Source organism: Neofelis nebulosa, chromosome 3, assembly GCF_028018385.1.
Source record: "Neofelis nebulosa isolate mNeoNeb1 chromosome 3, mNeoNeb1.pri, whole genome shotgun sequence".
Classification (NCBI taxonomy): domain Eukaryota; kingdom Metazoa; phylum Chordata; class Mammalia; order Carnivora; family Felidae; genus Neofelis; species Neofelis nebulosa.
The window spans coordinates 207,102,038-207,120,899 of NC_080784.1; the positions used below are offsets into that span (position 1 = coordinate 207,102,038).

At 56.8% G+C, this 18,862-nt stretch overlaps 2 protein-coding genes across 6 annotated transcripts in view; one reads left to right on the forward strand and one right to left on the reverse strand.

Moving 5' to 3' along the window:
- Positions 1–2,190, reverse strand: part of TMEM175 (transmembrane protein 175) — a 28,286-nt gene extending 26,096 nt beyond the window's left edge. Inside the window, exon 1 of the mRNA XM_058723267.1 lies at positions 2,071–2,190. The gene's annotated coding sequence lies outside the window, so the exon portion shown is untranslated. The remainder of the gene's footprint in view (positions 1–2,070) is intronic.
- Positions 2,191–2,267: 77 nt separating this feature from the next.
- The window catches only part of GAK (cyclin G associated kinase), a 53,694-nt gene continuing 37,099 nt past the window's right edge, over positions 2,268–18,862 (forward strand). The window contains exons 1-6 of one of the 5 annotated variants that reach the window (XM_058723264.1): positions 2,425–2,539; positions 3,322–3,398; positions 10,843–10,904; positions 11,549–11,608; positions 12,512–12,626; positions 16,361–16,503. In XM_058723264.1, coding sequence (XP_058579247.1) covers positions 11,606–11,608; positions 12,512–12,626; positions 16,361–16,503 — 261 coding nt within the window. In that variant the 5' untranslated portion in view covers positions 2,425–2,539; positions 3,322–3,398; positions 10,843–10,904; positions 11,549–11,605. The other 4 variants (XM_058723262.1, XM_058723260.1, XM_058723265.1 and 1 more) reach the window with 4 other exon arrangements.

Consider the following 18,862-nt stretch of genomic DNA (forward strand, 5'->3'; position numbering starts at 1 on the left):
CAGTGCCTGTGCAGTGTCAGTGTATCGAGGTGCTCCGCAAGAATTCCCGAAATAAGCAGTCTGAGCAAACGGTGGTCTCCAGGGCAATTCCATCATCTAGAAATCTCCACCTGATCCTAGGTCACGTGAGGATCAACTCATGGCCTCCAAATTCAAAGGAACCCTCGATCTCTCAGCTTTCCAGTGACTTGTGTCCTAGGGTTACCCCAGCAGCTCTGTTGGGTCTTTTCCACGCTGCTCAAACCTCAGCTCTCTCACCTCCCTTCTCCTTTTCCGCAGGCGTTTAGTCTTCCTCGTTCAGTGAGAACAGAAGCCATCAGAGAATCCCTTCACTTGCGACAAACACGTAGCGTTTATCACCTACGCCGTCACCTGTGTCCACAATGCAAAGTGTCTTCTTATGGCCCTACGTTCTGGACGTCCTTCCCCTCCTACCTTCTGGAGGGCTTTCTTCATTATTCCCCTTCCTCTGCACCAGCAAACTTCCTCCGCTGGCTCCCTCCCGCCAGCTTCCAGCAGCTCGAGGGGCTCCCATCTGAAGGCCCCCCACCCCCACTTCTGGAGTTGCCTCCACTCTCCACCCCTCTCGTTTCTTTTTTCCTGCACCTATCGTGACCTGCAGCTTCCACCCCAACAGTCCACCGAAGCCATTCCTGACACCGTCACCAAGGTCACCTCATCGTTGCCAAACCCGGAAGAAATCTTGTGTTTTTCGATTTGACTTTTAAATGGCTTTTTGCCCCTGCAGACGTCTTTCCGTGACTCCCATGACACAACGCTCCTGCCTGCGGTTTTCTCCCCGCGTCCCTGGCGGCTCCTTGCCCACAGGCTGCTCTGTGCTCTGAATGTTCTAACACCTTCCTGCCCGCCTACGGCTCTGCTCCCTTCGGCTCTTAAGACCGCCAACTGCCAGCGACGAGCCGAGGACGTCCCAGCACCCGTCCCTAGCGAGGCTGCTTTCCTGAGCCCGACCCTCGCGATCCGCCACCAGACAAACGCCCTGGGTGGAAAAGCCACGATGTGGGCGGAATCCTAGCGGCAACACCCCTGGCCTTGGCCAAGTAACGATACCGTCGGGCATGTTTCCCGTGCCCAGAAACAGGCCGCAGGGCGGGGACTGACCATGTGGTGCCTTCTTGTCTGAGGTCCCGCAGGAGCGTTAAAACAAGCCACCACAGGGGCGCCCGGGTGGCTCAGTCGGTTAAGCGGCCGACTTCGGCTCAGGTCGTGATCTCACAGTTCGTGAGTTCGAGCCCCGCGTCGGGCTCTGTGCTGACAGCTCGGGGCCTGGAGCCTGCTTCACATTCTGTGTGTGTGTGTGTGTCTCTCTCTCTCTGCCCCTTCCCTGCTCAGTCTCAAAAATCAGTAAACATTAAAAAAAAAAAAAAAAAAAGCCACTACGTACAGGCCGGCACGGTGTGAACTAAGCCCCTGAGCCCCGTTCGTCTGGAAACACAATTTTAGTAACTTGAAATCGCAGGGAACTGAGACGCGGATTCCAGGCCGACGATGAACACAGCGGGGGCTGCAACCTTCAACGCCTCCACGAACCAGCCAGGTGACACAAAGAGCCAAGCGGGCCAGGCAAACGCTGGTGTCTTACCTCAGGGGGCAGCTCTGGGTGAGTGGTGACACTCGGGGTCTGGGTCCAAGGCTGCCACATCGGATTTTCCTACAGACGCTGGCAAACTGTTGCGTGCGTGTGTGTGTGCGTTTAACTTAAGTTTTTCAGTCTTCTGGTAGCAACCACCTCGTTTTTTTAAAAAAAGACACTTACTGTGGACTCCCCGCCACGGCAAGCCGGGAGCGTGCCCGGGGCTCGCCATCGTACTCACGACACGCCGCGGGAGATTTCCACCTCCAAGAGGCAGAACTGAACGTTGCTCGAGCGTTCCCCGACACCCGCCCGCGGCCCGCAAGCCCCTCGCACGCGCCGCGCACCCCCGCGGGACTGCCCACCCAGGGGGCGGCCGCGCTCACTCAAGCCAGAGCGCCCTGAGAAGCAGCCTCCGCAGAAACGACCGCGTGGGAGTGGGGAACCGTCAGGGCCCGGGCCCGCAGCCGGACTACCTGCGCTCGGTCGCCGCGGCCACTGTCACGCGCGTCCGCGCTCCGGTCGGCGAGGCGCCCGAGCCGGACGGTCGCAAGCTCCTCACGAGACCCGCGGCGCAGCGCAGGCGCGCTCTGCCACCAGCGCTCCGCGCGCGCGCCGACGCCCGGCGCGGCGGAAGTGAGGCGCTGGCGTCTTTCCGGGCCGCGACGCGCCCCCCGCGGGCCTACGTCACGGCGTCGGGGCGGAAGATGGTGCGGTTCGGGGCCGGCGGTTGCTGAGCGGACCCGGACGCAGCTGCACCCCGAGCTCCCCGCTCCGGCGCCCGCCGCGGGGCCGTAGCCATGTCGCTGCTGCAGTCTGCGCTGGACTTCCTGGCGGGCCCGGGCTCTCTGGGCGGTGCTGCCGGCCGCGACCAGACCGACTTCGTGGGGCAGACGGTGGAGCTGGGCGAACTGCGGCTGCGGGTGCGGCGGGTCCTGGCCGAGGGTGAGGCCCGGGCCGGGGGGCGCGGGGCCCGGCGCCGGGGGGGGGGGGGGTGGGGGGGGGGGTCCAGCGTGGGGGCGGACGGGCGCGGGGCCGGCCCGGAGGGGGCGGGGTCAGGCTGAGTCCGGTGCGGGTCGGCCCGGCGCGGCGGGGGATGGGGGAGGATCGCCGCCGGGGGAGAGGGTGAGGCCGACCCGGAGCGACTGCCGAAGGTGAGTGAGGCCGGGCGTAGGGCCGGGCACTTCCTTGCGGGAGGCGTGGCAGTCAGAGCAGGTGTGGGGCTGGCCTGCGGCCGGAGTTAAGGCCGTGGCAGCGGGGAGGGGGTGGTGAGCAGGTGTGGGGCCACAGTGGAGGCAGAAGGAAGGGAACCTATACGAGTCATGGCCCTTCCCTTCACATCTTGGGCCATTGGGCGGGGGGCGGTGGAACAGCACTGGATCTCCGCACATCGGGCCAGCTCCCCTCGATTCTCAGGGTCCTGGGCGTGGGTGCTCGTGCAGCTTGGTGAGGATGGCTGCAGTCCTGACCTCCTTGGATGTTGGCGTAGACGGTGCTGTGATCGTCTGTGACAGCCTAGCTCCCTCCTCTTGCCACCTGAGCTTCACTTTGCCCTGATCTCTGTTTGTGAGTCCGTGTAAACTAGGGCATGCCAGCAGTTGTGAGCTGTATGGAACCTTGCAGGCTGGACTCGTCAGGCACGGAGAGATTTCCGGGCCATTCTTTAGTCATCTTTGTTTCTGCCTGCTGTTTCCAGCTTCCTGATGTCCTTTCTCTTCCTCACACAGAGACTATTGCCAACGTCGATGTGATCCCATTCTCTCTTCTGGATTTTCCTTACATTTTGTCGGGGGCGCCCACAGGGGTATGTCACATTTTGCTAGCTGGGATGCTTAATGGCTAAACACAGTTGTCTTTGGGGCTGGTACGGAAACAGAACGGCATTTCCCTGAATTAACATGGGGCGAGGGAGTGGTACAGGGCGAGAGAGCCGACCTGTCCGGTAGCTCTCTGGACCTCAGGTTCAGCTTGTCACGTGGCCACCCCTACTTCCGTTTATGCTCAGTTTGAGGTAGGAAACCACACCAGCTGACCGTTCACCTTATTCCTAAAGGCCTGAGGGGATGTTCTGGCTGCAGCATCAGCACACGCTGCTTTTCCACGTGGGTAAAAAAAGCAACAGATTTTGGGTGTGATTTGGTAAAAAAAAAAGCAAACAAAAAAAAACAACAACCCAAGGTCTTCAGAGGTGAGGCCAGAACCTCTATTAACATTCTGAAGGGTGGTATCTGTTAGAATGAGAGTTTCCTCACATCAGTTCATTTATTCTGAAAATACCAGACAATTGTCTTGTTTTTTAAGAAATCCATAGTGGACAGTAGGTGGTTTTTGCTTCCTGGAATTAGACACACCCTCTGATGACAGGACCGCACAGCCCTGGGGGATTGTTGGGACAGGACAGGCAGTGGTGAGGGGTCCAGAGGGCCAAACTGAGGTGAGAGGGGAGAGAATGTGCCCCGGGGTGGGGGTGAAGTTGGGGGAGGGGTAATCAGAGCCGGGAGGTGGGTCTTGTGGAGCAGGAAGCTGTCACCATTTAAGTTGTTTAACACCAGGACGCAGAATAAGGAAATGGGACCAGCCTATGTGGTTGTGCAAAAGAACGCACTCCCTTTGCTATCTAGACAAGTCGGAAGATAAACATAACCAGTACAATTATGAGCTGTAGATTTCCTCTTTATACATTTAACAGCTGGTGTGTAGCCTTTAAAGTTGTGAAGCCTCTTTCGGAACTGAAATGTTGAGAAACTCGTGTCAAGTCTTTCATGTAAAACATCAGCCTTGGAACACGGGAATTCTTGCTGTCCTGTGTAAACGTGGGGAGTTCCAAACTCAGTCCCTTGGGTACAGATGTTGACAACTTCAGAATTATTTAGGGTTCAGAAGATAATAGACATCCTGTATATCCTGTATATTTCTACAGGAGTTGGGGATGTATTTAGTAATAATCAAATCAGATGTTTGTACTTAGATAAGTATCCTCACTGTGGGTGATTAAGTCTTTAGCCCTATATCAGTTCGTGTCAGGTGTTGCCCCAGGTGAATTTACGGTACACCACGTTTTGCTGTCAATGGTTTAGGAAGAAAGCATTGTTTTTTGCATCTGTAATATGAAATGGGTTGTGGACAGAACTTGGAGCCAGATAGCTTCCTAACCTTTCAAAAGTTGGTTTTAAGTTTTCATTTAAAAAAACAACAAAACAAGTTAGTGGGAATAACACCCACGTCAGAGATGCTGAGTCCAGGCAGATTCTAGAATACAATCCTTATGTTCTCCTGTTTTGGATTTTGCACATTCTTGCTTCCTGCGGTTAGAAGAGGTAACGGGGCACCTGGGTGTCTCAGTTGGTTGAGCGTCCAACTCTTGATTTTGACTCTAGGGGCCATGGGATCAAGCCCTGTGTTGGGCTCTGTGCTGAGCGAGGAGCCTGCTTGAGATTGTCTCCCTCCCCTCTCCCCCTCCCCCCTCTCTCCCTCCCTCCCTCTCTCCCTCCCTCCCTCCCTCCCTCTCTCCCTCCCTCTCTCCCTCCCTGCCTCTCCCCCTCCCTGCCTCTCCCCCTCCCTCTCTCCCCTCTGCCCCCCTCTTCCCCCTCTCTCCCGCCCTCTGTCTCTCTCTCTCTCCCCTGCTCACGTACCCTCTTTTTGCTTTCTCTCTGTCTCTAAAAATAAAAATTAAAAATTGAATTTAAAAAAGAGAGGTGACAGAGGTGATGGCTACAGCCAAGACAAGGGTTTTGTCATGCAAGGTGAGTCCACCTCTCCCGTGACTGCTTCACTCTGGCTGCACTGCTAGTGAGGTACACGAGGTGGTGTGTGGGCTTCTCTTCTGAAGATGAAACCAGGCCACAGAGCCGCCCCGCCATTTATGCGTAACTAGTCACGTGTGTTTGGTTGGATGTTACGTGAATTTCAGTCAGCATCTGTTTGCTGGAACGCCGTGTGCCACGCGTGGTATCAGTGGTCTTTGATAAACCTAGTGTGGGTCCCTTGTGTTCTCTGGGGTCGGTGCTGGCTTGAGAAGCCGTGAGGGCACAGTGCACGCTCACCGTGGGCCCTCCACTCCTCTGCCTCCTTGTCTGCAGCCGGTGTGGGGACCGGCAGGGCACAGGGACGGTCATGGGGCTGTGCGACAGGACTCTTGCTTGGGGGTGTCGGGAACCTCTGAGGTTGGCGTGATGGAGGGAGAGGAGCGCTTGTTGGGTCAGGACACGCTCTACAGGCGTCCACGGCAGAAGACGTTTCCCTCGATCTTAAAAGACGATCAGTGGTCACAGCACGTTCATTTATCGCTCGTTGCTCTTTTCACATAGGAAGCGTGCCTGGTCCCCGAGCCCTGCGGCTTGGTGGCCTTCTTCTAGGTCATCTTCTCCATCGCCCACCACGGCTACTCTCACCCGGGGAGGGGTGCTGAGTGGCCCTCTCTCCAGACACCTGAGAGCACAGAGGGGCCAGGTCTTTGCCGTGAGAGCTTGGGCACTGATGCTAGTATTCAGGGTGGTGTCGTCCGATTTTGTGTCTGATCAGTCGCCCTCTCCCAGCTCCCCTTACCGCACCCTCTTCACCTGCGACTTGGCGACTTTATCATCAGCCCCTCAGCTGTGGTGACGAACACCTAGTGTGAAATAATAATAACCAGCGTAACACTGTTTACGGAGCTCTATTTGGTGGACACCGTGCCTGGTGCTTCACGTGGACTGCGAGCCTGACAGTGGCTGAGCTAAGGCCGGAGTAGCTTCCTAGAGCCTCTGGCCAGTGAGTGGTGGACTTGGGCCTGGGAGCCCCCGGGAGGCTGGCCTCCTTGGCATCTGCTCGAGTGTGTCTGGTCACCTGCATGTTGGCCCAGGTCAGCCTGTGGAGTGCATCCTGAAGGGAGAGAGGCGTGGAGGACGTCAAGGTCAAGGAAGCAAGGGCAGTGCACCTGTCTGAGGCAGATGGAAGTGGGCGGTGCTGTGGAGCCAGGGTGGGAGCTGAGTGCCAAGGCCCTTTGCTCCGTGCCTCGGGCGACTGCAGCAGCAGGCGTGTGTAATTTCTCCAGTTTCTTTCTGTTGAGGTGCAGGTGGCTGGAGTGGGACATCATGGGGGCGGTCACCATGGGAAGGGTTACCTAGGGGGGAAGTCATGGTGGAGGGGTCATGAGGTGGGGGGGCTATTGTGGGAGGAGGTCACCCTCCCTGAAGGTCACCGGGGGAGGGGAGGTTGCCTTGGGAAAGGCTGCTGTCTGTCTCTCCATGGCTCCGCCTGTTCCTCTCTGTGGACTCCTGCCGTCTGCACGGTCACTTCTGCATAGTCACGTACCCCGAAGATGTGTGGTGCCGATGTGATGTGAGGATGTGACGTGGGTAACAGGATTCTGTTCCTTTTGTGAAAGTGTTTCTTAGAAACAGTGCCGACAAAACGTGGTGAATCTCCCGGATTGTTCCTCGTGCCGTCGTATCTTTTCCTGGTGCTCACGGTCTTCCCCGCCAGTTCGCCACCTTACATGGAGGCCTGCCAGACCCCAGTGTCCCCACACCATCCCTCATGGTGATGGGCAAACACATGTGGGCTTGTGTGGATTTGCCTTTCTCTGATTTACGAGTTGGTGCGTTTTTCGGTGCTTATTACTTACTCAGGTTCCTCTTCTGGAATGGTGCATCGATGTCCTATGCATATGTTTCTTTTAACTAACGACTTAAATTATTGGCATACAGAAAAATCTACAGAATGGAACTGCTTTGGTGAAGGCTTACACCCGTGTAGCCAACCACCTGAAGAGATAGAGAACAGCTGAGCGACCCCAGGAAGCCTCTCATGGCCCCCAGCCCCTTTCCCCGCTTCCAGCCAGCCACCAGCTCCAAGTCCCCTCTCTGCCAGAGTGTCATGCACATGGCGTCACACCTCGAGTGCCCCCTCTGGGCCAGCTGTGTGGCTCTGAGGTTTGTTTACTCGCCTGCAGTGTGTTTTCTCAGGTAAAGTGCCCAGGAGGGGGATCTTTGGGTATGGGTTGGATGTAGGATGAACTTTACGTGAACACGGCTAACGCTTTCCAGTTGCGCCGATTTGCACTCTGGCCGGCAGGCCCCGGGCTCCCGTCTCCACACCCTCGCCGGTGTTCTTCAACGTCATTTCAGTTCTTTCTGTTTGTTCTCGATGTGCGCGCTGGTGCGTGTCCTCGGGTGTGCGTGCCCGTCCTCGGCTGTGCGTACGCTGGTGCCCGTCCTCCGGTGTGTGCGCGCTGGTGCTTGTCCTCGGATGTGCGTGCCCGTCCTCGGCTCTGCGCGCACTGGTGTGTGTCCACAGGTGTGTGCACTGGTGTCTACTTGGCACGGGATTTACATTTATCTGATGATAGTGTGAACACTTTTCTCCTGCTTGTTAACCAGTCACATATCTGTGTGTGTGTGTGTGTGTGTGTGTGTGTGTGTGTGTGTGTGTGTGAAATGCCTAAGTCTTGTCCATTTCCCATTGGGCAGGAGTTGTGGGAGCTTTTTATTCCAGATGCAAGTCGTGCATTTTATATAACAGACATGCGTGTGCGTATGTGGGGAGGAGGAGGGAAGCCATGGATGGGGTCGCTGCCGTCCCTGGCCAGCCTGCCTTCGAGGGGCAAGGGTCTGGCCCCGACAGTTGAGGTACCTGTGCCTGTCTCCCAATTCCAGAACATACTCAGAATGAATGCATACAGCAGCGTCTTAGCAATGCCTGCCCTTTCATTTCTCGAGATGTTTTATTCAGCAGTAATATTTTTATGTAAACTTGCAATTTTGAGAAAAGTGTGGGTTTATTTATTTGTAGTTTTAGGAAATGGCACCAGCATATTTTGCCCATTTCCCTCAGTGGTAACAACTTGAAAAACTAGTCAGTGTCTCCACCAGCATCTTGACATCAGTAGAGTCAAAAACACAGAAGTTTCCATCCCCTTAAAACCTATGTTCTTAACGCTGGGAGCCACTAACCAGGTCTCTGTCTCTACAGTTTTAACATTGTGTGTGTACCCTTTTGGAATTGGCCCTTTTCGCTATTAGTGTCTGGAAATCCACCCAGGTGGTTGTGTCCATGATCTCATTTTTATTGGTGAAGAGTATTCGTGGTGTGGGTGGCTCCATCCCTTTAGCCGTTCACCCGCTGAAGGACGTCTGGGTTGTTTCCAGGTGTTTTTTGGCTGTTAGAAATAAAGCTGCTATAAGCACTTGTGTTCAGGTTCTCATTTTTCTGGAGTGAGTGGCTGAGAGTGCAGATGACCGACTTGTGCGGTAGCTGCAGACCTTGTTGTCTAGACCTGCCGGCCTGTTTGCAGAGCGGCTGTGTCCTCTTACACTTCGGACCAGCGGCAGACGAGTGTGGTGGTCTGCTCAGGCCGCCATGGCGCAGTAGCACAGTTTCAAGGCATAAACGACAAGAATTTGTGTTTTCGGTTCTGGAGGCTCCTGTCCCAGATCACGGCACTGGCAGCGTTGGTTTCCCGGGCAGCCTGTCCCCTTGGCTGGCAGACGGCACCTTGTCTGTGCACGTGGGTGGAGAGGGACCCCGGTCCTGCTGGGTCAGGGCCCCACTACGATGACCTCACTTCTTTAATTGCCTCCCTGAACGCCCTGTCTGCTGATCCAGTGACGCTGGGAGCTAGGGCTCAGCGTGTGGAGTCTGTGGCCGCAAAGAGTCACCCAGTGTCTCCGTGGCCTTGCCAGTGTTTTGTGCTGTGTTCTGATTTGATCATTCGAGCAGGTGTGTACCGATAGCTTATTGTGCCTGCAGGTGCACCTTCCTGGAGGATGACCACGCGCCTGCATGGGCGGAATGTCTCTGTGTGTCTTTTGCTTATTTTATTTTATTATTTAAAAAATTAAAAAAAAAATGTTTAATTTACATCCAAGTTAGTTAGCATATAGTGCCACATTGATTTCAGGAGTAGATTCCAGTGATTCATCCCCTACATATAACACCCAGTGCTCATCCCAGCAAGTGCCCTCCTTAATGCCCATCCCCCATTTAGCCCATCCCCCCACCCACAGCCCCTCCAGCAACTCTCAGTTCTCCATATTTATGAGTCTCTTCTGTTTTGTTCCCCTCCGTGTTTTTATATGATTTTTGCTTCCCTTCCCTTATGTTCATCTGCTTTGGCTCTTAAAGTCCTCATATGAGTGAGGTCATATGATTTTTGTCTTTCTCTGACTGACTGATTTCACTTAGCATAATACCCTCCCGTTCCATCGACGTAGTTGCAAATGGCAAGATTTCATTCTTTTTGGTTGCCGAGCAATAGTCCATCGTATATATGTATATATACCACATCTTCTTTATCCGTTCATCCATCGATGGACGTTTGGGCTCTTTCTATACTTTGGCTATTGTCGGTAGTGCTGCTATAAACCTTGGGGTGCATGTGTCCCTTCGGAACAGCATCCCTGTATCCCTTGGATAAATACCTTGTAGTGCAATCGCTGCATCGTAGGGTGTCTGCTCACAGCTCTTAGTGTCATGATGTAATTTTCCACCGTGGGGAGCTAGAAGAAGCTAAGCAAATGAAACCTAAAAACAAGAGAATTACAGGGATTTTCAAAGGTTTAATCAACTCTTACTTAGTCACAGTGTATTCATATATCGTTGGGTTTGATATGCTGAAATTTTACCTTACGCAGAATTAAAAATTTGTTGGGACGTCTGGGTGGCTCAGTTGGTTAAGCCTCTGACTTTAGCTCAGGTCACGATCTCCTGGTTTGTGAGTTCGAGCCCCACGTCGGGCTCTGCGCTGTCAGCATGGAGCCCACTTTGGATTCTCTGTCCCCTTGTCTGCCCCTTCCTGCTCGTTTACCCCCCCCCCCAATAAATATTTAAAAAAAGGACTTTTTGTGTTTGTGTGATATTGGATGTACTTTAAAGTCGTTTCGGGGCATTAAGGCAGTGCTGGCCTTCTGTTCTGGGGGTAGTTGCTCCTGTTAATTTTTCCTTTCTTGCTCTCACTGTCTTGGTGATCAGTTTATCTAGAATTTATCAGTTTCATTTTCTTGTTTTCAGAGGATGTTGGCTTTCAGAACCTTTGGTGTTGTTGATTTTCTCCATTCTTTCCCTCACTCATCTCTGTTCCTGTGTTGATTTCCTTCCTGTCCCCAAAGCGGGATATTTAAAAGACAGCATCATATAAATGAGGGTCGTTTCTGCAGCAAATTGCTGGCCACAAGCCCGGTTTGTATTTCACTTAGTGAACGTATTTTTGAAGCTTAATGTCAAGGGAAGTCAGAGCACTGAACTGACCTGTACGTCTTTCTAATTTTCAGGAGGGTTTGCGTTTGTGTATGAGGCTCAAGACCTGGGAAGTGGCAGAGAGTACGCCTTGAAGGTAACGAGGGCGGCACTTGTGTGGGGTTTGGGCCATTTTAAGTAGATCTCTAAGTTTCCGGAGAGTCATCCCTAGTATTTAGTTTGCTTTATTTTTTTTTTTAAATAGTCTGTCCTGTTTTTTCCCTCTGAGGGCGAGGCCATCAGCAGTTGCAGAACACTTTAAGCTGTGGCTTCCGACTTTGTGGCGAGGAGCGACCTCAGTGCCGACTGCCAGAAGGAGGGTTCCACAGATAGCAGGGGGTTGAAAGTCACTGCTGTGAACTCTGTGTCCACAGCTTGGGGGGCGGGGGCCTCCTGGGGCCGTGCAGGTGCCGGTGCCAGGGCTGCTGCTGAGGGGCTGCCTGACTTTGGAGGTTCGGAACAGAGGCCCGCTTCTCTGCCGGCGTCTTCTCCCATTTTCCTTGATTTTCTAACTTTGCTGTAGCCTCTTTGGAGAAAGCCTCCTGTTTTTCATTTTTCTGATGTCCTTGGGTCATAAAAGACCATTTTCAAGGGTCTTAACCTTCTGTCAAATTTTTACACAGGCCAGATGTTAAAATACAGGTAAGCAGGTTAAGCTTTTAGATGCGTTGTATTTATTCTTCTGGGTGTAGAATAGAAAGGTAAACACTCCTTAATCTTTGTGTTTATTTCCCGATACAGAGGTTATTGTCTAACGAAGAGGAAAAGAACAGAGCCATCATTCAGGAAGTTTGTTTCATGGTATCCTTTTCCCGGGACGAGAGCACGTGCGGTCACGTGCGGAGGCCTGCGTCGAGCTGTGGCCGCCCGCCGCCGCCGGGCCACTCTCTGGCTCTTTCGGACACGCTAAAATTGGCCTTCCGCCTTCACTGGACCTGTCTGTAGAGTATTGGTAGGGGAAGGTTTCCTTCCTCCTCCTTCGCTCCCAGGGTAACAGTCAGAGGTTCAGTAGCTTTGCGGCCCGGGAGGTCTCCGTGCTCACGCAGGATTTGTTTCCTGCTCTCCGCCCTTCCGTCTTCCCCTTAGTGAGCGTGGCGTGCCCCGCTGCTCCGGCTCTTGCCAGGACCCTTGCTGGGCCTGGTTCTAGTGGGCCTCCGTGTCCCTCCTGGTCAGCAGCCCCTCTGTCCCTCACCCTGCCCCCGGCAGTCAGGCTGTCAGGTTTCTGTGCACGGCTCGTGGGTCTGTGGCGCTTCTCTTGCGGGCTCTCAGCTCTGGCACACGTTCTCCCTCAGCTGGGCTCTTGCCCTCTGCTGTCAGAATGTGTTCTCTTTTCTCTCTCGAAGCTCTGTGTACCGTGAGCCTGCGGGCTCTCGCCTTGCAGAGGTTTGGCGGGCTCATTCACACCCGTGGCCTCCCGCACCCGCACGTGCCCTCTGTCTGCTGTCCTGCCTGGCCCGTGGTCAGGTGCGTGTGGCCAGCGTGGTGGCGGTTTTCACCCCCACCTTCCCTCTCCGTTCCCTCCTCCCTGCCGCCTGCCTTACTCACCCCCCCCCCCCCCCCACTGCCCTCCGTCTTTCTGCTCCGATGTGCTGGGACTGTAAGGTAATTTCATTCCACACTTTGACTCTAGTGTCTTAATGTCACATGTATATTTGTTTTTAAACGTGCAGACTTACGCATTCTCCTTTAACAAGACACCTGCAGAAAAAACTTTCTGGCCACCCCAATATTGTCCAGTTTTGTTCTGCAGCATCCATAGGGAAGGAGGAGTCGGACACGGGGCAGGCCGAGTTCCTACTGCTCACCGAGCTCTGCAAAGGTACCGTGTCCTTGGAGTCTGGACCACAGTATTGTCACGTGGTTGAGCGGCCAGGTGTAACGGACAGGGTGGGGTCGCGGCCGTGGCCTTTGAGGGCACGTGACCTGCTAGGTCAAGCACTCCCCGTGTTCTTAGACTCCTGAGTTCCGTCACAGGAGTAGGAGGGACCCAGGCGCCTTCCAGAGAGCTGTAGGGGCAGAGTGGCCGTGTGACTGTGTGTGGGTGGTGCCAAGAGAGCGCGGGCGAGGGGCATGCCTGATCCCCCAGGCAGGGCGCAGTCTCTCTGCCCTGGGGAGGGTCAGGGCTCACGCCCTCGTGGAGTGTCTGCTCTGTGGGTGAGGCGGCAGTGAGCCTGGCGAGTGCCTGCCCGCTGGAGCTCACGGTCTTGGTGCGCGACGCCAGACAGCACAAGTTGTCCGAGAAGAGTGGAGGCGGGACTCGTGGGGCCGGGTGGGTGCGGACGCCTGGCCAGGACTGTCTGGAGCCAGAGGCGGGAGCCATCGGCCGTCGTAAGCCGGGTGTGCTTACCTGTTAGTCACCGCTAGCGCGTGCTGGGAGCCCGGGGCCTCAGCCCCGTGGCCACAGGCCAAGGGGAGCAAGCGGCCCAGCCGAGCGCCGTGCCCACGAGAGGAGTGCCGAGAGGAGCACTCACCGAAGGGAACGGCGGGGGCTGTGAGCACAGGCGCGGGGAGGAGTGGTGATGCAAGAGGAGAACGCGGGCGCTGTAGGTGGTGTGAGGGCAGAGGCGTTGAGCGCGGTGTGCACGGCCAGCAGTGGCCAGGAGCCAGGGTGAGGAACCACCCAGGGGCAGGACGTCCCTGTTCAGGCATAGGGGAGTGAGGTTTTCCTAAAAGTGGGGGTTTGCGACACGTACTTCTCTTTTCTGAGAAAAGCTTCCTGCATCGGGCATCTTCTCGCGCCCAAACACCTACTTATTGTCTCCTGAAGGCTCTGCAGGGCCTCCTGGGTCCATCCCGCAACGTCCCCAACCAGCACCCTCTTTGTGATGCATACCGTTTCTTGACCACAGATGTTGGCGCACGGAGCTGCTGCGAGCTTGGCGATCCTGTGGTCGGGGTTGTGGAGTAGGGGGTGCCACGTGGAACCCCCAGTCAGTATGCGTGAAGCTGCACGCAGCTTCCCTCTGCCCCAGGGGCCCCGCTGCTGATGCTGGCCGTGCCTCGTCCTGCGTTCCTCAGCTGGCACGTCTGGTTCGCTCACCGAGTCCTCTGTTCATCTTCAGGGCGCTCAGTGCTTCTGGGTCACTTTCATGCTGGGTTTTAGACGGCTGTGGGTTCACCAGCGCCAGCGTCCCTCCCATGAGAGGCAGCAGGTGTGGGGCCTGGTGGTGGCGGCAGCGTGGTTCCACGATGGGGCAAACCCACAGAGTGCAGCCCTCGGTGTGGTGCTGCGTGGGCCGCCAGCCTGGGAGCAGTGTGAGAGGCTGGGGGTGCTTGTAGGGTGGGGGCGGAGGGCGGAGGGGATCTCAGGGAGGGGTGTGGGTGCCAGCCCCACTGAAGGAGGGCCTGGATGCGTGCTCACCGAGCCCCCACCCATCGCCGGTCCTCGCTCCCCACGCTCGTCCTCCACTGTGTCCTCTCCAGCTGTCCTGCCACATTGGGGATTGTTACTTTTAAAAAGTTTCCTTTAGGGGCGCCTGGGTGGCGCAGTCGGTTAAGCGTCCGACTTCAGCCAGGTCACGATCTCGCGGTCAGTGAGTTCGAGCCCCGCGTCAGGCTCTGGGCTGATGGCTCGGAGCCTGGAGCCTGTTTCCGATTCTGTCTCCCTCTCTCTCTGCCCCTCCCCCGTTCATGCTCTGTCTCTCTCTGTCCCAAAAATAAATAAAACACGTTGAAAAAAAAAAAAAATTAAAAAAAAAAAAAAAAAGTTTCCTTTAAATTCTCGCTGGACCCAGAGGCCAGTGAACTGTGAACTGACGTTGTGACAACCTCCCCCCCCTCCCCCCCGCCCACCCCGTCCCCACCGCCACAGGCTGGCTCATTCCCATAACTCCAGGCAGCTTGGTGGTCAACGTGTCACCCTTGCTTTGGACCCTCTGCGATGCCTCGTGGGGCCCGTGCCCTGCCTGCCCTGTCTGCATCACAGGGAGGGCACCCCATCCCTCCTGAGGGTGCGGGTGCAAGGTCTGGGAGGCAGGTGTGGCTGGGGGAGAGGGGAATGCTGGGGTGGTCTGGTGGAGTGAGGGCCAGGTGGGCTGGTGTGCAGGTCTGGAAAGAGGGCAGATCCTTGCAGAGCCACAGCAGAGGTGGCCCTGGCGGGGCAGGGTCAGACGTGTGTGGGGAACCGTGGCTGGATCACCAGAGTGGAGGCTCCACGGCAGATGGGCCAGTGGGCAAGAACGTGCGGGTCCTGAGCCGTGTTTCCCTGTTCTGAAAGTTGCAAAGGTGATGCAGTTATGAAAAAAATCCAAACCCCTTGGGAGTGTACGAAGTCCACACTGTTCTCCCCAGGCCCTATGCCTGTTCAGAGCAGCTAGAATCTAGTTCGCGTTGGAAGTCGTGTCTGTTGGCACTACTGTATGCAGGCACAGGGGTTCAGTGACTCAAGCAGATAAAGCAAATACACCGTAACCAAAGTCCTCAGTGATGGTTGGGTGGTCCTGTGCGAAACTGAGGAAAGAGGCCAGGGAAAGGGTGTGATGGCGCAGACCGGGAGCTGAAGGAGGTGAGACGGGAAAACCGTCCCAGCTGAGGGTGCAGCATGTGCGAAGGTCCTGGGGCAGGACAGAAAGGAGGCATGTGGCTGGAGGGGAGTCCGTGTGGGGATGTCACAAGAGATAAGGCCTGTAGGGGTGGTAACCACCTTGCTTCTGCTTCAACGGCGTGCTGGCAAACTGAAGGAGCTACAAGGCTGAGAGACAGCCTGGGGTCTGGAGCAGGGAGGGAGCAGTGCAGGGCCCAGGAGAGGGTGGGCTTCCGGAAGAGGCTTCAGGGAGGGGGCCACAGGTGGGAATGGGGTTGTAGGGGTAGGGTACGAGGCGTGTGGTGTGTGGGCAGCTTGTGGAGGCAGGCACCAGAGGCATGAACGTGGGTGCTCCGTGCGGGGCGGGGAGGAGATGGCCTGTGCTCACGGAGAAAGCTCTCACCCCGCGTGCGACGGAGCCGGCTGGCCCCACACGGGAGTTTCCCGGCTTCACTGTGCGGGGTCCAAGGACTGCAGGTGTCTGGGCTACAGAGACGGGGAGGAACGGCCCAGGGAGGGCTGTGTCCGGGACTGGGGTGCGGCCCAGTACCTCGTGCCTGCCTGTGGCCTCCCCCTCCCCCCGTCCACGCGCAGTCTGTGCGTTTACTGGGACGTGGTGCTCACAGACAGGTGACCTGTTGCCTGAGGAAGCGGGGTGGCCGCTTCGCTAGATGTGGTTGAGAGAGCTCCGCGTACACGTTTGGGGCCGTTCCTCTTGTAGCTGCCGCCCTGCGCCCGGCTGCGTGGGGTACGCGGTCCGTGGTGAATTTGGGGGCTGCCTTGTACCGCGCGCACCGCTGGCCGTTGTTCCACGTGGCCGCGGCCGGCGGTGTTCCCGCGGAGGCTCTGTAAGTTCGTCGCATCCCGGTGGCGGTCCCTGCACCTCACGTCCCTCCGCGGGGTTTCCCGGGTGTCCGGGCCCTAGCGGCGGACGCTCACCCGCGAGTGCTGCGGTGGGCTCCGGGGGGCCGCCCAGGGTGGGTGTAGCATTTCTGGCTCCATGGTGATGTGAATTTAATTGTCTCTTTTAGGGCAGCTGGTGGAATTTTTAAAGAAAATTGAATCTAGAGGTCCGCTCTCGTGCGATACTGTTCTGAAGATATTCTATCAGACGTGCAGAGCCGTGCAGCACATGCACAGACAAAAGCCGCCCATCATCCATAGAGACCTCAAGGTACCGCCTCCGGTCCGTCTCGCAGGCCTGCCCCGCTGCCCCCGGTCAGGATGGCCAGCTTGCCAGCAGTGAAGTGTGCGATGGCTTTTCCAGAGAAGAAGGAGCTTCTTAACGCCAAACTGGGTTGCTGGAAGTTTCTCCCCTGAAGCGGTGCCGAGCCCTCTCTCTGTATCATTTGGCTTTGTGGCCTCCTGCGGCCTGGTCCTGTGGCTTCATGCCACCTGCTTGGCCATCACGCCCCCTGCCGGCCCTTCGGCCGGCCCGGGGATGCTCTCGACTGAGGCTCCCTTCCGTCGGCCCCCAGGAGCGGGGAGGAGGCTGCCGCCCCTCGGGGTCGTCCGTGCCCTCGCCCTGTGGTCATCCGTCCCGGCGTGACACCACAGGGCTCGCTGTCCCGCAGCAACCAGTGCCGCCGAGGGACCACAAGGAGTGCGCACGTGCCTTGGCAGGGCACCGTGGGGCTGCCGGTACTCGCAGCCGCCCGCCTGCTGGGGACGAGGGGCACCGCGGTCCTGATTCTCCCTTTTCCTGGTGATTCGTGAAATAGACGGGTTTTGCTGTGTTTGTAGTCAGTGCCTTAATCTTCAGTTAACTTGCTTTTTGCTTTTTTTCCTGTTTTCTTGTCCATCAGGTTGTTCGTTAGCGGGAGCTCCTCCCTCTGTTCTTACGGCGGCCTTTTTCATGTTGTCTGTGCTGCGAATGCCTTCTCCTGGTTAATGGCCTAGTTTCTATTTCCCCTGTTGTGTTTTGGGAAACTCAAGACTTTGTGAGATTTGCCTGATGTCCACGAAGCTCACACCCTGACTCCGACTGCTTCTTGGGGGAGCGGTGGCCCCCGCTGTGTCCTACTTGCTGGCACAGGTTGTTTTTGCCGGAGAACCTTACAGTCCCTTAGTGTTCTCTCTTGTCTGGTCTGTGGCCAGCTTTCAGGTATGAGGAAAGCGTGCCTCCGACCCGGCTGGTCTGGGACAGTGCCCTCTCCTCCTCAGGGCCGTGTGCCCAGGGAGGCCCTGGCGCCCTGTCTGTGCAGTGATGTCTCTGTTTAGATTTGACCTTGGGCGAGCCTGACCTTTTCCTTTCGTCCCTCAGCCCGAGTGGTCGGCACGTGCGCCCCCGTTACAGAAGGTCTGTGAGGTGGGGGCCACCGCCTTAGACCCCGCTCACAGGGCTGCAGGGGTGTGTCTGGAGGGGCCTGGGCCGCGGCTGCCCTGCACACCAGCCGGCCCTTCCCTGCTGTCTGCATGGGCCTTCCTCAGTTGACTGGGGGCTGGTGGATTGTTTCGTGGCGTCAAGACCCATGCTTTGTGTGTTAATGCGGGTGCTTGTGTGTCCGTAGTCTTTTTAAGGGAAGGGATATCTAGAAGGGTAGAATCAGTAAAGGATCAGCGCTTGTGAGCTTAGCCCGGGTTGGACGTCCCTTGTCTCTCAGCGCCCTCTGTTCGGCCAGTGCTGGGACCCCCTGCAGGTGTCCCTGTGGCCGGTGCGTGGGCCTCACCGTGTGGCGCCCTGCGGAGGGGCAGGCGGGACACGGGGGATGGCAGAGACCACGGGGACGCGTGTCCTTCTTGTTCTGCTCCTGTGCATGGCTCCTTCCAAGCCTGCGGGCTGTGGAGTGTAGCCGGTGTCGGGCTGTTTGCTCGCGTTATGGTTTGCGGGTCCGTCCGTCTCGTGTGGGGGCGCGTGTGCTCGTGCACTTGGTTGATGTCCGCTTCCTGGGCCGTTCTGAACCCCGATGCCCTTGTCTGTGCTTTGGCCCGTGGACGCTTGCACCTCTGTTGGAAGTCCTCACTAGCAGCGCGTGGCGGCCCCTGTGCCCGCACTTTGCTACGTGACCCGGGTCATGTGGATGTGGCTTAAGTGGTCCTAGTTGGATTTTCCTTCTGCTAACAAAGTTGAGCATCTTTTCAAGCGTGTCGTACTTTGGACGTTCTCCGTGGGGGCGCCTGTGGAAGGGTCCCTTTCACTTGGGCTCATTAGAGCCCGCGCTGGTCACGCTGCAGCTCGCACCATCACCCTCTGCACAGCGTCTCCGATGGGATGCTCTGGTTTCAGTGGAGCTTCCGTGTCTTGCCGAGGCGTCTTGCCAGGCATGCTGTTCGGGGGACCTGGCGTCCACCTTTGCCCGTAGGGGCGGGTCTTCCTTGGTGCATCATGGGTGGCCCCCTGGCTCTCCCAGCACCTTGCCTGGATGGCCGTCCTGTTCCCTCAGCGCTGCCTTGCCACGGGCGTGGCACTCACTGGGTGTCCTGTGGAGCTGTTGGTTGGTCCTGGACCCTGTGCTCCTTTGCCTTATTTAACAGAGCTTAACAGTGAAGGCCTGACTTCTTAGGGATCATGTGGCTCTTTTTGGCTCTTTGCG